General features: G+C 34.1%; 1 protein-coding gene across 20 annotated transcripts in view; it reads left to right on the top strand.

Moving 5' to 3' along the window:
- Positions 1–15,748, top strand: part of Gphn (gephyrin) — a 364,069-nt gene that overhangs the window by 206,503 nt on the left and 141,818 nt on the right. For 12 of the 20 annotated variants that reach the window (XM_040742859.1, XM_040742855.1, XM_040742852.1 and 9 more), the window contains one exon: positions 13,536–13,592. The exons of the other annotated variants lie outside the window; for them this stretch is intronic. In XM_040742859.1, the coding sequence (XP_040598793.1) occupies positions 13,536–13,592 (57 nt within the window). The remainder of the gene's footprint in view (positions 1–13,535; positions 13,593–15,748) is intronic. 20 annotated transcript variants of the gene reach the window in all.

Below are 15,748 nucleotides of genomic sequence, written 5' to 3'. Positions count from 1 at the left end.
GAAAGCCCTTATATTAGTACCTAATCTTACATTCAAACAAAATGCAGAATTAGGATTTCTTTTAGGTTTCTGTGTAGATTTAGTGTCTATCCTACCTTCCTGGTGGCTACATGACATCTCCCTCTTTTTTGCTTCCTGCCTCTCCTCTTCCCAGAACTCTCCTAGTCTGGTAGCCCTGCTTATATAGCCTGCCTGGCTATTGGCCAATCAGCATTTATTCCTCAACCAGTAAGAGAACCATAGTCACAGCATACAGAAAGACATCCCCCATCATCTCTTTTCTGTCTAAATAAACGGAAAGTTTTAACTTTAACATAGTAAAATTATATATACAAAACAGTTATCAAGCAAGAACTATAGTTAATAATATTTAGCCCATTAATATTTGACATAATTTAAAGAAAATATTCTGTCATCCTTCCTATCTTTGTGAGTCTAAAGTTTCATATGTATGGAACGTCTATCAAAACTAAGAAAAACCATAACCCCAACTATCTGTCTTCAACTCCATCAAAGACCTCAGAAGGATAATATATAAGTCTAGAATTAACAGACATATCTCACTGCCTGGACAGTCACCCAAGGTTCTTCTGCAAGGATGGGGCTCATCCTGTAGGCCTAAAGTGTTGTGCAGACTTCTCAGTGAAGCAGGGAATTTGAAACTGTCCTGCCTGTATTGGCAGTTCGTCAGTCGCTTTTCTCTGTGTCCTGCAGAATGTCTGGCAGACTCTTTCATTAAGCAGAACCCTGAAGGACTGTCCCATCTTGTTTTGGCAAGTTCAGCAGTCACTTTCCTGTGGGTCCTGCATGTCCAGTTTATACAGCATACAGTCAAACAGTCTAGGCAAGAGCAGTTTTTCCCCAAATGGCTAGTCTCGTCATAGTGAAAGCAAACTCCATAACTAGTTTCTTTGATGCCCATTTTCATCTCTGGCATAATTAGTGTTGCAAGGAGCAGTTGTATCTCATTGTCGAGAATACCCGTAATAACCCATTTTAAGTGCCATATTCTATAGGTCTTTGAAAGGTTTTGAAGAATGCCTATCCATTTGAAATATACATATAACAAAATTGACCTTAAATTTATATCAATAAACCAAAATCCATACCAGTGCAAAGTATACATTACTATATCATATCCCCCCTTTTTTTTCTTTAGAAAGAAATCAACTATGATCTTTAACCATTTGTAACCAACCTCATTTAAATGAAAACAAACATTTACAAACAATATTTGGGAATCTAGGTGTTGTTGTCTCCAAACTGCCTCCTGCTGTGTGTGGGCACTGTCAATCCCAAGGGGATCCTGAATTAACCCAGAATCATGGTCAACTCGACTGTAGTAGTCTGCAAGGCTACATCATCCCAGCTGTTTTAGATGCTGGATCACCTGGGTCACTACTTCAGGGGTTCTTTCATGAGCAAACCATATTCCTCTGAAAAGAATCCCCAGCTTGTCATCTTCTGTGACAACAAAAGCAGAACCTCTTTTCCAAAGTAACATGTCCTTAGACTTAAATTTGAAGTCAAGGCATTTTCAAAACATATAGGTAGGATTAATACAGCAGCATTGATAGTCAAATGTCTTTTAGCAGCTGTTGTTCCTTTCTCTGAGTCAAACAATTCAAAGAAAACACAAGAACATACAGTATCTAGACTCTCTGTGTATTTTCCATCTGCACATGTATTTTTGGTTGTTTTTTTTTTAACTATCTTGCTTTTACTTTTTGTTTTTTGTATGTTTTTGAAACAGGGTTTCTCTGTGTATCTTTGGTCCTCCTGGAACTCACTCTGTAGACTGGGCCAGCCTTGAAAACACAGGCTGCCTCTGCCTCTGCCTCCTGAGTGCTGGGATGAAAGGCATGTGTCACAATGCCCAGCTACTCTATTTTTTTAAGGACTTTCTCTACCTTTTTCTTTTCTTTCTAAAGCCTACATATATTTTTAAACTGTTTGCAGCCAGCTCTGGGAGCTGTGCTCACTGCCTCAACTCTGATCTCTGCCACTATCAAGTAGCTTTCAGCACATTGCCCATAAATCTTTTTGTCTGAATGAGTAAAAGCTAAATCTGCCATGCAACATGCTGTGTGGCGTGGAGACAGCCTGTGTGTACCATGGCGGGAATCCGCTATGCTGTGCTCAAGCCCAAATGTCAGAGCCTCTCTGCCCCTATGGCCTGTATGAGACTGCGAAACTAGGAAGTCCATTGTGGCTCTATTTTATGTGGAAATTTTGCCAAACGTTTGGGTGCCATGTGTAGACTTAGTTTCTGTCCTCCCTGGTCCTGCAGCTGTTTAGTCCCAAATGAACAAACAGAGGCTTATATTAATTATGAATTGTTTGGCCAATACCTCAGGCTTCTTATTGACTAGGTCTCTCTTAATTGTTAACCCATAATTATTAATCTGTGTATGCTCACATAACCTTATCTTACTGGAGAATGCCCGGGTGTCCTACCTTCCCCATGGCTACATGGCTTCTCCCTCTGGTCTGCATCCTTCCCTTTCTCTTCCCAGAATTCTCCTAGTCTGGTAGCCCCCCCCCCCAATATATCCTGCCTGGCTACTGGCCAATCAGCATTTTTTCATCAACCAATAAGAGAAACGTATATTCACATCATTTCTGTTATTTGAGCAAAATAATTTATATTAGCCAAGTTAGAGAGATGGCTCATGGAGTAAAGTGCTTTCCTTGCAATCATTAGAAGCAAAGTTCTGATTTCTAGCATCCCAGCATCCGAATAAGGCCTGGAGGGTATAGCAACCCACCTCTAATCCCAGCATACAGGAAACAGACACAGGGTATCTCCAGAATGGCCTACATATTAGCCTAGCTGAATCAATGAGCTCTGGATTCAAGTGAGCATTCCTATTTCAGTATAAGTTGAAAATCCATCAAAGCTCTGTACACATGCAAATATGTGCACAAGCTCTTGATATACCACACACTATTTGTATTACTTGAGGTCTGAGAGGCAGTGTGATTTTGTTAACCTATAAAAAATAAAATATTGATCTAATACCATATTTTATTCCCTGTGAGATTGTCTCTGGTAGTTATTTTTTAATAAATTCTTCCATATTGTCACTGTTTTTTCTTTAAATAACAGTTGGTTATGTGTTGTAGCTAGCCAGCTTATAAAATCTAAGAATGAGAAGTATGTCTGATCTTACTTGCTTTCTTGCTTTTCTAAAGCAACACTGGCTGATGCAAAAAAATCTTATTTTTAAGAACCTAAACAAATTAGGAAATTCCCCAGTTTTACTTGATTTTGTCTGAAATTATCGCAACAACAGTATATTAATATTTGTTTAGCCATTAATGACAAAGAAATTTAGGAGTCTACATGTAGAATCAACAAGCAGTGCAAAGACTGAAAACCACTGAATTAATTAGATTTCTAAAATGTCATCTAAACAACAAAACAGTATTTAGGTTGATAATTCTGTACCCACTTGGGAGATATTAAACAGAACATTCTCATGACTGCTCAAATGCAGCAGTTCTCTAACCTTAATGATCTCATACTATTTTTTAAATTAGTGAAAATTCCAAATAAATGTCGCTAATAAAGTCTGTGACTAGCAGTATTTACTCTCCTAGAAATTAAAACTGAGACTTTTTTTACTTTTTCTTAATGACTGTGAAATCAAAATAAGCCTTTATATGTTAACGAAATCTCATTTTTATAAATAAAAACTTTTCTGAATCAAATATATATATATACTTCATACATAGTAAAATGTTAGGCATTATATACATTTTTCAAATTACTATTGATGGCTGGCTAAATAGAAGACTTGAATTCTTATAGTGCATTCACCCTGTTGTAATGCTAATTTAGTTGAAAAATATGAAGGAGCATATCCAACTCAACACAACTATGTAGTTAGTAAAAGAAGTACAATATTAGTATATCTACTAATTCTGAATTTTTTAAAATATCACAACAAAAATTTAGGATTTTGTTTAAAGGGTAGATTTCACTTGCTGGATTTAAAGCAGAAAGAATTGCTAGCCTATCTAATGTTGATATGTACGTGATATTAGAATTTTTGAAAAAATATTCTAATAAAAGAAAAATCAACAAACACGCTCATTTTTAGCAGATCTCATTTTTAAAATATATACTATAGCCATGTACTGTACAGATACATGGTACTATATAAGGATTTCATATATAATGAAAAAAATTACACCAATTTTTAAAGGTCTCTTGAAATGTAAAACTCTAAAACCTCGTTTGTTACCATTCCATAATCTGATACATTTGTGTGTCTAGGAATAATTTAGAAACATGTGCATTAGTCATTTGGGTATGCATTCTTCCAAAGGTTGATATAGATCATCTTTAGCAAGAAATCATCTTTGTTAATATTACCACTCAGCTCGTCCTAAACTCTTAGAAACAATTGAAGATATCTATTTCAAAATTGCAGAAATACATTTGAAATTCTGAATTCAGTTTAGACTTAGTATCTGGTACAAAAAGGTGGAGAGGCAGCAAATATTTCCAAGGTTTGCTATTCCATTTGTTTTAAAAAAAGTGTCTATAAAATTTCAAAATCTGAAGCCGGGCATTGGTGGTGCACGCCTTTAATCCCAGCACTCGGGAGGCAGAGGCAGGCGGATCTCTGTGAGTTCGAGGCTGGGCTGGACCGATAGCCTCCAAAACAATACAGAGAAACCCTGTCTCGAAAAACCAAAAAAAAAAAAATTTCAAAATCTGAATAATTTTGCTTTGTCAAATGCCACTTGAACCTATCTAGTAAAAATTTATGTTCTCTGTTAAAAATAGCTAGTTGGGTTCTTGTTGTGTTTCTTTGGGGTTTTTTTGTTTGTTTGTTTTAGGACAACAACATCCTTTTCTCTATAACAAAAGCATTTCATTCGTACCTTACATTTTATCAAAATCAAGAATGAGGTGCTTAATTTGTTTACTTAAACTAATATGGACTGTTTCATTGAGGACAATATTAAAGAAACTAGCTTTAGAAAAGCTGTACTTATCAGTAAATAATATGCAATATCTAGCCTATTTGAATTCACTTGCAAAGTTTATACCGTTAATCCATTATTGGTTTTATGCCATTAGTGTAAATGTCAGTGTAATGGGGAAGGCAAATAATGCTCTAATATTGTTAGTACAATTGGCCTTGTGAACTATTAAAAGGATGTCGGGAAATCTCCTTGGATCCATACTAGTAGTAACAATGGTATAAATAACAGCTAAACTAACATGTTTTTAGAAAATATTAGGGGTTGAAATGATGTATGTTGAATATAGTTTCTTCCATATTTTTTATTAGAGGCAATACTACAGTGGTATTCTCAGCCGAAGAGTTCTAATCTTTGTACTTTTTTGTAAATGACTATAAGTACTTACTTCTGTAAAAATAATTCAACCTTAGTTTGAATTTTAGGCTGATTATTGGGCAAGGTACAATTGCTTCTCTGTAATTCAAACTGAGAGCAGACTTCATAAAGACTTTTAAGTATAAAAGGCCCAAAACAATAATTTAAAAAAAAAACAGCACTTACTTTTACTTTAGTGCGATACTACTAACTGCAATTGAGTAAAAAGCAGTGCTTCCCAAGATATTCAGAAAACTTATTGGCATCCACCAAACCTTCTTTTAAGTAGTAACCTAATAGTAGGTAAATATTGTGGTTTGACTGGAGATGTCTTGTTTCTAAAATTAGTTTGGAACATTCAAGTCTCAAATGGTTTCCTGACTGAAGTATATAACTCAGTTATTGAACACTTAGCAAGCACAGGTTGACTCCCTCGCACTACATGTTGAAAAGAATCAAAATGAGGAAAGGAAAAAGCAAAAGGAAAATACTGAGAAACTTCAAATAAAAAAATACAAATTTTCTTAAAAAATCATATTAATATTTCTGGACATATGTATATCATTTTTCAGCTGATAGTCTTTACTACTCCAACTATTTTAATAATTCCTATTAGATGCCTGATATCTGTAGACATTTTAAGACTCATTTTTAATTTATATATGTGCATGTTTTGCCTGAATGTATACATGTATGTATTGGGCCATATATATGCCTGATGCCCACAGAGGTCAGAAGAGTAAATCAGGTTTCCTGGATGTGGAGTCATGAATATTTAGGAGCTACCATATGAGTGGCAGGTATTAAACCCAGGTCCTCTGGAAAAGCAACAAGTGCTTTTAACTACTGAGCAGTCTCTCCAGCCCCCTCTCTGTATATATCTGTAGTTAGTTTATTTTCTGGTTACTTATTGCCCAGCTTTTCCATCTTAGTAAAGACATAGGTGGTTTCTTTTTTATTTGGTTTTATTTTTGTGAAGTTTGTTGTTGTTTACTTTGATTTGTTTTTGCTATTTACTCTGGTTTGATAGCAAAGCAAAGTTTTGAGATTTGAAAGATGGTCTCTTATTTTCTTTTTTGGTTTTACGAGACAGGGTTTCTCTGTATTGTTTTGGAGGCTGTCAGTCCAGCCCGGCCTCGAACTCACAGAGATCCGCCTGCCTCTTCCTCCCAAGTGCTGGGATTAAAGGCGTGCGCCACCGCCGTCCGGCTTCTTATTTTCCTTCTTATGTTAGATTAGGCATGTTTTGATAAATCAGCTAACAATGTAGTATACATATATGTTACTTATGTATACATATGTATGGTATATATAAATAAGCGTGTGTGTGTGTGTGTGTGTGTGTGTGTGTGTGTGTGTGTGTGTGTGTGTGTGTGTTGGTTTTCCAAGACAGGGTTTCTCTGTGTAGCCCTAGACCAAGCTGTCGACCAGGCTGGCCTCAAACTCCACCTGCTTCTGCCTCCTGAGTGCTGGGATTAGAGTCATGCACTAACATGCCTGGCTGTAATAAATAATATATTTTATGTTTGTGTTATTTTCAATTCTTCTGTTTCATAGGATTTTACATTAATTTATTTCTTCATTTCAATTTCTTGCTGTGCTTTATATGTGATTGTAATGAAATGATATACCCTCTATGATAGTTTTTATTAATTTTCAGCTTGACAGTACCCTGCATTTCCTTGTAATACTTGATGCTCATAGAGCTACACTTATCACAGAAACCTAGTATCAGTCATATTAATTATCAATCCAAGCTCAGCTGTCAGGAGTATTTTTAAATTGTTTTTAGTTTTATTTTGTTTTGAACAAGATCTTGCCAGGTATCCCAGGCTGGCCTTGAAATTGAGGTCTTCCTTCCTCAACCCCTAGATGCTTTAATTGTGTGTTGTATACTCTCACACATGTCTGGTAATACTCTTAGTTTTCTTTTCACTGTGACAAAATACCTGACAGTCCCTAGCATCTCTAGAAACATGGGAACTTCACTGAAATTTGCCTCACATTCCCAGCTTCATGCAATGGCCCCTCAGGGCCTCTGTAGGGATTTCAACTGTGCTAAGCATTGCCTGCTCTCATCAGCCTGTTGTTGGAATGCTGAAACAGCATTCTAGAACACCATAGCTCTTAACATGCTTAATCTCTACAAAACCAATACTGATGCCAAGTTCTGCTGAAAATGTGAAGGTGGCATTATCACAACAGCAGTGTCTTCAGAACACTGGCATAGCTGAACCTGGAAGATATTTCCCATATGATCCACTTCATCATAATGCTCTGGATGCTCTGTCTTCTCAAGGACTTTTCTTTGAAATGAATTTTTAAAGGATTTTGCACATTTACACCCTGGAACCTTTAATGGGTTGAGTTTTAAAGGCAGCATACCTTTCCTGTTGTTATAATACCAGATTAAATGAACTCTAGCAAAATTTCCCATGGAAAATTTATTTTCCTTTCATACTTCATGAGCCTAGTTTCACTGTCCATATTTCTGTTGGTGTTCTAGTCGTGCTGTTTTCCACCAGAATAGCCCATTGAGTTTTGTTTATAGCATTCAAGAGTTCTCTGTCTCACAGTTCAACTACTCCCACCATGCTACCTCCTGAAACAGTTTCAAAGTCATATAAACAACATGGCTGTGTTATACCTAGGAAGACATTTTTTTTTTAAAAAATAGGAATCGTTGGACATAGAATTGACAGTTTTACAGTTAGACAAACTATAAATGTCATTGTCTCCCTTTTTTTAACTTTAAAGAAGGAATATATGGCAGTTACTGTGCCATACACAAAAGCCCAGTATTTGGGAAACAAACACATGAGTACCCTGAGTTTGAGACCAACCTAAACTATATAATGAATTGCAATACAGTTACCTAGTTACTGGCCTACATAGTAATGTCTATATAAACAAACAAGCAAATAAACAGAGAAGTAATATGCGTGTTCACTTTAGAAAATAGGAAATTCGTAGACAAATAATTCTTATAAAATATCTTATCATAATGTATATATTAATAGTTGTTATTAATAGTACAAATTCTGAAATCTGAAATACCTGACAAGTGGCCAATATCAACTCTTGCATGTCACTTTAAAATGAAGGATATTTAAAGGAGTTCGTACTTTTGTGCAGGAGGCCTTTAATGGTTAAGGTCTTGACCTCAGCTCCTTTACTAGTATCTTAGTACCAGATTTTTTTCCATATGATAACACAATTAATTCTCCATAGTCATTCATATAGCCTTCAGAAATTTCTCAATCTCTGCAACCTTTATAATATATAAAATGAATCTAATGTTTGCCTCATAAGGTTGTTTGAAGAATTTAAAACTGAATATAAAATCCCTAGTACAATTTTTGAAATATGTTGGCTTTTATTAATAAACTATTACATGTTGTTCACTTAATATGAATATTTTTCTGTCATGAACACTTTATGATACCTTTTTATACAATTTTGATTATTGGTTCATATTCAAATTAATATATGTAACACAGTTTTTTAACCAGTCTCTACTTTAGATATTTCATTTGTTTTCTGATTTTCTAATTATATAAAAAAATGTTCTGGGTAATCTCCTGAAAATTGTTTCGAGATTTCTCTTAATTTAATTTAGAAACTTACATTAGTTCTAGGTATACTGAAAGAATATTCAGAACCTATAAAATGATTCCAATAATTCACATTGATACCCAGATTAGTTCATTACATCTTTATGAATTCAGTTTAACAAAATGTTAGAAATGCTGTTTATTTAGTATTTGCATTTAAATGAATCATTGGCAACGTTTAAAATTATGGACTCAATGTTGTATGAAAAGATAATATTGAATATGCAAAATTAATGCACTGAAACACCAAATATTCAAAGTAAGACCTAGTCTGAAATTTTATATCTTTCTGAGAATTAATAGAATTCAATTTCTGTATCTTTAACATGAAGATTTTAAATGGGATTGCCTTTTCAGGTCCTCCACATCTGTTCGTTCAGCCTAGTTGTTATTCCAACTGAAGAAAAACATTAATATGCTTTTAATTCTTCTTAATTTCCAGTTATATAATGAAATTTAGATTTATGTAAACTTTTGTACTCTATACTAATAACAAAATTTCAGATTTTTAATTGAAAATATATTTGCTTCGTTTAAAATCTTTTTCGTGCCGGGCGTTGGTGGCGCACGCCTTTAATCCCAGCACTCAGGAGGCAGAGGCAGGCTGATCTCTGTGAGTTTGAGGCCGGGCTGGACCGACAGCCTCTAAAACAATACAGAGAAACCCTGTCTCGTAAAAAAAAAAAAAAAAAAAAAAAAAATCTTTTTCGTTTAGGTTAAGTTTGTATCTGCTGAATGGAATTTTGAATTTTCCTGGTATCATCTAGAGTTTTGTGCAGATTGAAAGATAGGGAAATGAAATGAATTATAGAAATAAAAGAAATAGCAAAATTACAAACGAAAGGTTTTAGCTTGAGAAAATATCTTTGATTCTACATATATTTTAAAAATATTCCTTTGGTATATAAAAACAGTAAAAAAAATGTTCCATACAATTAGGCATTACTGTAGCACATGTATATTGTCAGAAAACATAGAATTACAAATGGCATTACAGCATTAATATTGCAGTTCAATCTGAATCAATACCAGGTTCCATTGGTTATTTTAATGTAGTATATCTGAATGAAACCATTTTTAGAACTTCATATTATAAAATGATAGATATTCTAAAATTATATATTTCTTGACCTAAATTTCAGAATTTTTAACTATTCTATTTTAATTGAAGAGAAGGCACAGATTCATTATGAGATGCATTCACTGAAATTTTTAATGCATGTCATGTATCATTCACTACACAATAAGCTGGAGATATAGTGATAATGAAACTGATTTGAAAATAAAACTTTCACAAAAAATCTGTTTAATACTTTTGCTAGAGCCTTTCTAATCATGCAAAAGAAGATAAGGTGACGAAGACACATTTCAAAAAACAAATTTATGCAGTAAAGACACATTAACAAAAAGCATATTCTCGCTAGGAATCTTCTAAAAACTTGAGGCAACACAAATATTGCCATCGGGTTCATTATTGTTTTAAATTGTTGTTGGTGGTATACTACAATAGCAGCACTATTAGAATATGAAATATAGTGTCTGTATAACATGCACAGAGTCAAAGAGGGTAAAAAGTGAGAGGCAGGCGATCTCTGTGAGTTCGAGGCCAGCCTGGTCTACAGAGCAAGTTCCAGGACAGCCTCCAAAACAATACAGAGAAACCCTGTCTCGAAAAACCAAAAAAAGAAAAAGAAAGGAAAGTATAATAAAAGTAGATAACAAGGTGAGACTCTTAACATAAATATTTGAACTAAGTATAAATTTCCTTCACACTAGTCTTTTTTGATTGACCAGTGAAATTTGACTGGACTAAAAATGTATTGTTTTCATGCCGAAGACACAGCTCACTCAGAAGAACATTTGTCTCAAGTGCATGAGGACCTGAGTTTGATCCCCAGATCAAAACAGAAAAACAGAAAAAAAGTCAAGGCTTTGTTGTATGTAATTGAAGTCACATTGCTGGGGTGGCAATGGCATGTAGATCTCTTGAGCTTGCTGGGTAGTCAGACTACTCTACTTGGTGATTTCCAGGGCAATAGAAGACTCTCAAAACAAAAAGTGTATGGCACCAAAGGAACAGCACCTGTGGTTGCTGTATGACCTTCACACACACCCATGAACACACAGACATGAATACACATGCAGTCTGCTAATTTCACTTTTCCCTATTCTTTGAGTTGTTTACATCATAGATACTATTATCTGTTTCTAGAGTCACAAAAAATATTCACATGAAACTTAAATTGCAAGCACCTCTTTGAGAATTGTGCTAATTTTCTAAAGAACTTTTACCATAAAAATTTCAAAGATTTTAATCATAAAATTGATGTCAAACATTAATGATTTCCTTTCCAAAGTCTCCGTTTATTAATGAAAAAAGGCATGATTTTCAAAGAGATCAAGGAAGGGTTTGGGGGAGGAACAGGAAGAGAGAAATGATGTAATTATAGTATAATCTCAAAAACAAAGGAAAAATAAATAATAAACAAAATATTTATATCATTCCTGTAATCTATATAAATCTTCCTATTCCCTGATTAGCTTCCAATATCAGATTGAGCCTGGGCTTGCAGACTAAGTTTCTGTGCTTACACTTGAATTTGTAATGGAAACAACTTAGAAAACATTTTTATGATCTGTAAATATAGTAGAAAGTAAAGTTTGTTCCACAAAGCCAAGCATCATATCATATACCTATAATCCTAGCATTCAAGAAGTTGGGGCAGGAGGATTTGTACATTGAAAACCAGACTATGCTTTACAGGAAGTTCCAGCCCATACTGGGTTATACAACAAGATTCTGTCTCAAATAATCATATCATAAATAGGAAAATATAAAGACACATACATCCATTCTTTTATAAGCATCTTTTCTCAGTTCTCTATATTTCCAGGCCTATTAAGGAGCTATAACTTTAAGCTATCAACCAACAGCAATCAAGAACTGCTGGAACCTTGAAGACACCTCATGCTATCTGACTAATATAATTTTAATATTTTCATACAAAAAAAGACAATTGAAATCACTTGAACTTCTAAATGTTTTTAAATATTAACATAAGTCATTGTGTTCTATATATTTTATAGGAAACTACAAAGAGTATCTTTATAATCCAAGTACTGTTAATTTCCATTTGATGTGGAAAACAGCCTTTGGTGTAAAATGTTCTTTAAGGTATAAGAATGGAAAGAAGAGAAGATGTTAGGAACCGAATTCATTCTCCATTAAGAGTTCTTTACAGTTGTTTCTAAATTTTCCAATTCTCTTTCACAAAGAAAAGTGGTAATTGATTATCTTTTTACCAAAACAAATGAGGCTGATTAATTTGTAAAAACTATTCATATCATATGTTGATGTAATTCTTGTGTATAAAGATGCTTGTTGGTTTGTTTTGGGTTTTTGTGTTTTCAAACTAGGAATTTCATTATCTCACTATTTCCTAGTAATATATATATGATATTCTGAGACACTTAACAGGAATCTATACCCTGCTTCCAGGGAATAAAATGTGTAATGTAGTCAGGTGTATCATTTTTCTGGGATATGTTATCATGCACCTCATGCTATCTGCCAACACAGGGATAAACCTCACAATTAACTTGACCATGCTGATTAGAATTGAGACTACTTCCAAGTGAAGTACAGGACTAAGTATAAAATTATTTGGTCTGTATCTTGCTTACAGAGAGAGAGAGAGAGAAAGAGAGAGAGAGAGAGAGAGAGAGAGAGAGAGAGAGAGAGAGAGAGAGAGAGAGAGCACCAGTGTGAACATACGTGTATATGTTTGTGCATGAGTGTGAGTTGTGTGTGGTATGTGTGTATCCCTTGTAACTCGGTATGGCCTTGAATTTGAGATTGTTCTGCTTACTGAAAACGCCTTAGATCTAGGATTGTATATACACACCACCTCACCAGGCTTTATTTCTCCTATTTTATCTGAAAGAAAAATTCAGATGAAATAAGAAAAAGCTTTGAAGTAGTGAATATATCTAGCGTTGGTCTGGCATTAAAATTTTCTGATTGGCAGCCTAATTGTTTAATTGAGAATCATAATGACACCTGAACAACCCTCCGTGCTTGAGTTGGCAAGCAGAGGAACCTCACTGTCACCAGTAAGAATTATGCTTGTTGGGACTGATCTTTCCACTTAAAGAACATTCATGTTTCTTGTCATACCATTGATGTTTTCTGATATTACAATAGAATAGACATTTAAACACTGAAAGAGAAAAACATGCATAGGTATATTTGTAATTCTTTGTTTTTTGTAAGCTAAATGCAAATGTAACACTACTCCAGATACTGCTTCATCAGAAGTCCCCAAGATAACCAAAAGTAAGTGCCAATTTCATCCTCTCAGGAATAGTGCCGTACCAGAAACTGAATTCTAGAGATCTATTTGCAGAGCATGTCATATAGCATCTGGGTTAGTTAACTCCTTTATCTTACAAGAAGAGCCTAAGTCAATTGATGTATTGCATGTACTGCTTACTAATGTGTAGAAAAAAGTTTAAGTTCACTTTTTCTTTATTCTGTCTTTTTTTACCCATCTTCCCTCATTGTAGCAAATTAGACGGCCGGATGAAAGCAAAGGAGTTGCTAGTAGAGTTGGATCCCTCAAAGTAAATATGTTTCTAACATTTTTGGCAAGATTTTGTCTATAGCCTACACTTCTTCCTTTTTGGAGGGTGGAGGGAGGAAGGGGGCTTTTTCCATTTTTCACCATCCCATTTTTTTAGTTCAATATTTTTATTGGCTGTTGGGTCATATTATTCTTTTGTTTTGTTTTCAGCTACACATAGAGCAACCAGCTGAAGGCAAGCTGCCAAATAACTAGCTTTGAAAGGCACCACAAACAAGAAAGGGCAACTGCCTCATTCATTACATGTGCCTGCGATTTGGGGCTCTAGAGTAAACCGTTCCTCTGACTGATGTCACCGGTTATGTGTTAAAATTCCTCCTCAACAGAAAACTAATACATTTCCAGAATGGCACCTCCCCTTTTAACCTATTTTATAAAAACCATTGAATTTTATTTTAGTGTCATTATTGTGAATTAATAATATATATTGGCTATACATCACATTAAGAACTAGGAAGAAATGCTTTATGATGTCAGTATAATAGACCCATATGCAGCTTTTGGTGTTAAAGCACTCAGTATCTTTGCGTTTTTTTTTTTCACCTTTAAAAGTTCACGTAACATTAGGCAAAAACATATCTAAATATTTCCCAATTTTACATAATCTACTAATATACAGTTAAGTTTCTAATTTTATTATCCTGTTTGTTAATGGCTGAATTCCACTTGGACAATATATATTGGACTCTTGGTACTCTTATCATTTACTTAATCACATTGAAAAGCTAAAAAATATTTATTACTGATGACTTTTAATGATGCCACCATAAATACAAGTAAGAAAAATGTTAACTATAAAAATAGACAAAATTAAAGCTAACCATGTTTTATATCTCAACTCCAAATGTCCTCACAGCAGTAACTATTAAATTAGTGAAAATGCCAGATAATTCAGTGCACTTGGATGTCATAAAATTCACTAACTTTATTAAAGCCTAATTAACTCAGTCATTTCAAATTTTTCCATAGTTTCAATTTACTTCCACTTAACAATTTAAAAAAGACAAATTTCTGTACTCTTTCCTCCCCCTTGATTCTTCTGCCTTCTTAGTTTTACCTTTTTGTTGTTTGTGAGTATGTGCAAACATGAATGCACATGGATGAGCCTGTGTTTGTATGTCTGTGTTTTATTAAGAAAAGCCATCCTTTCTGTTCCTTAACATTACCTCATAGTAGATAGCTTTTACATTTAAAAGTTAACTCTGTAAAGGCTGGGACATGGTGATGTATGCCTATTTCAAAATTAGGATACTTAGCAATATTGAGTCAAGAAAATGTAGTGATACACCACTAGCATTCCTCACTATATCATACTTTACCTTGTCTTAAAGAGACAATAATTCTATTGTGGTTTACACTGTTGATTATGACACAGGTTCAGCTAAGAAAATACAACACAATATAAAGTTCTAAAAATTAATAGTTAACTGAACTTAAAAATGGCATTTATAACTGCAGTACCTATTATAAAGTAATTTGTATGTATGAGTGAATGTGTGTGTAACTAAGTTCAGTTCTGAGATATATAGAACTTAAAGCCATACTGTATGTATCTTTAAAACTTTTGATACATGCTTAAGAATAAAACACTCATTTTATACTTCAGTTAGTTTTTTCCAATATGGGTACAACCTTATATTGAACATTGTGCTTCGGGAAAAAGATAAATTTTCTGGTCTTTAAATATGTTAATGCTATGTATCTGTCAAGTAGAAAATCCTTAGAATGAATCTCCAGGACATTATAAAATTAGTTGTAACATTTACTTAACTAGTTTTGGTGGAAAAATGTGTTTAAACAAAATAAAATGTTTGCTTCCTCTTCAAAAGTTTGTTGAAAATGTTATATCCTTACCTTATAGAAAATCTGTGGTGTTTTGAAATGTTGCCAAAGGCAGTGAGAAAAGAAAGTATAATGTATGACCTTACTTTTAAAAGGAAAACTGAAAAGAATACAAGTTGCCTTTTCAGTTCATGTTCTGACATTTACAAAACTGGAAGTGTTCAGCAATCACCTAGATGTTAGTGTGACAGGGTACTCTCTCAGTCAATGTATGATTTCACTTGTTTCCCCTGAAACTTTCTGCTGGCAGGTACTCCAAATCTGACTGGTTTATCCTCTCATCTACAACTTTTC

This window comes from Mesocricetus auratus, unplaced genomic scaffold, assembly GCF_017639785.1.
Source record: "Mesocricetus auratus isolate SY011 unplaced genomic scaffold, BCM_Maur_2.0 Super-Scaffold_15014, whole genome shotgun sequence".
Taxonomy (NCBI): Eukaryota; Metazoa; Chordata; class Mammalia; order Rodentia; family Cricetidae; genus Mesocricetus; species Mesocricetus auratus.
This window is presented reverse-complemented; position numbering and strand designations above follow the sequence as displayed.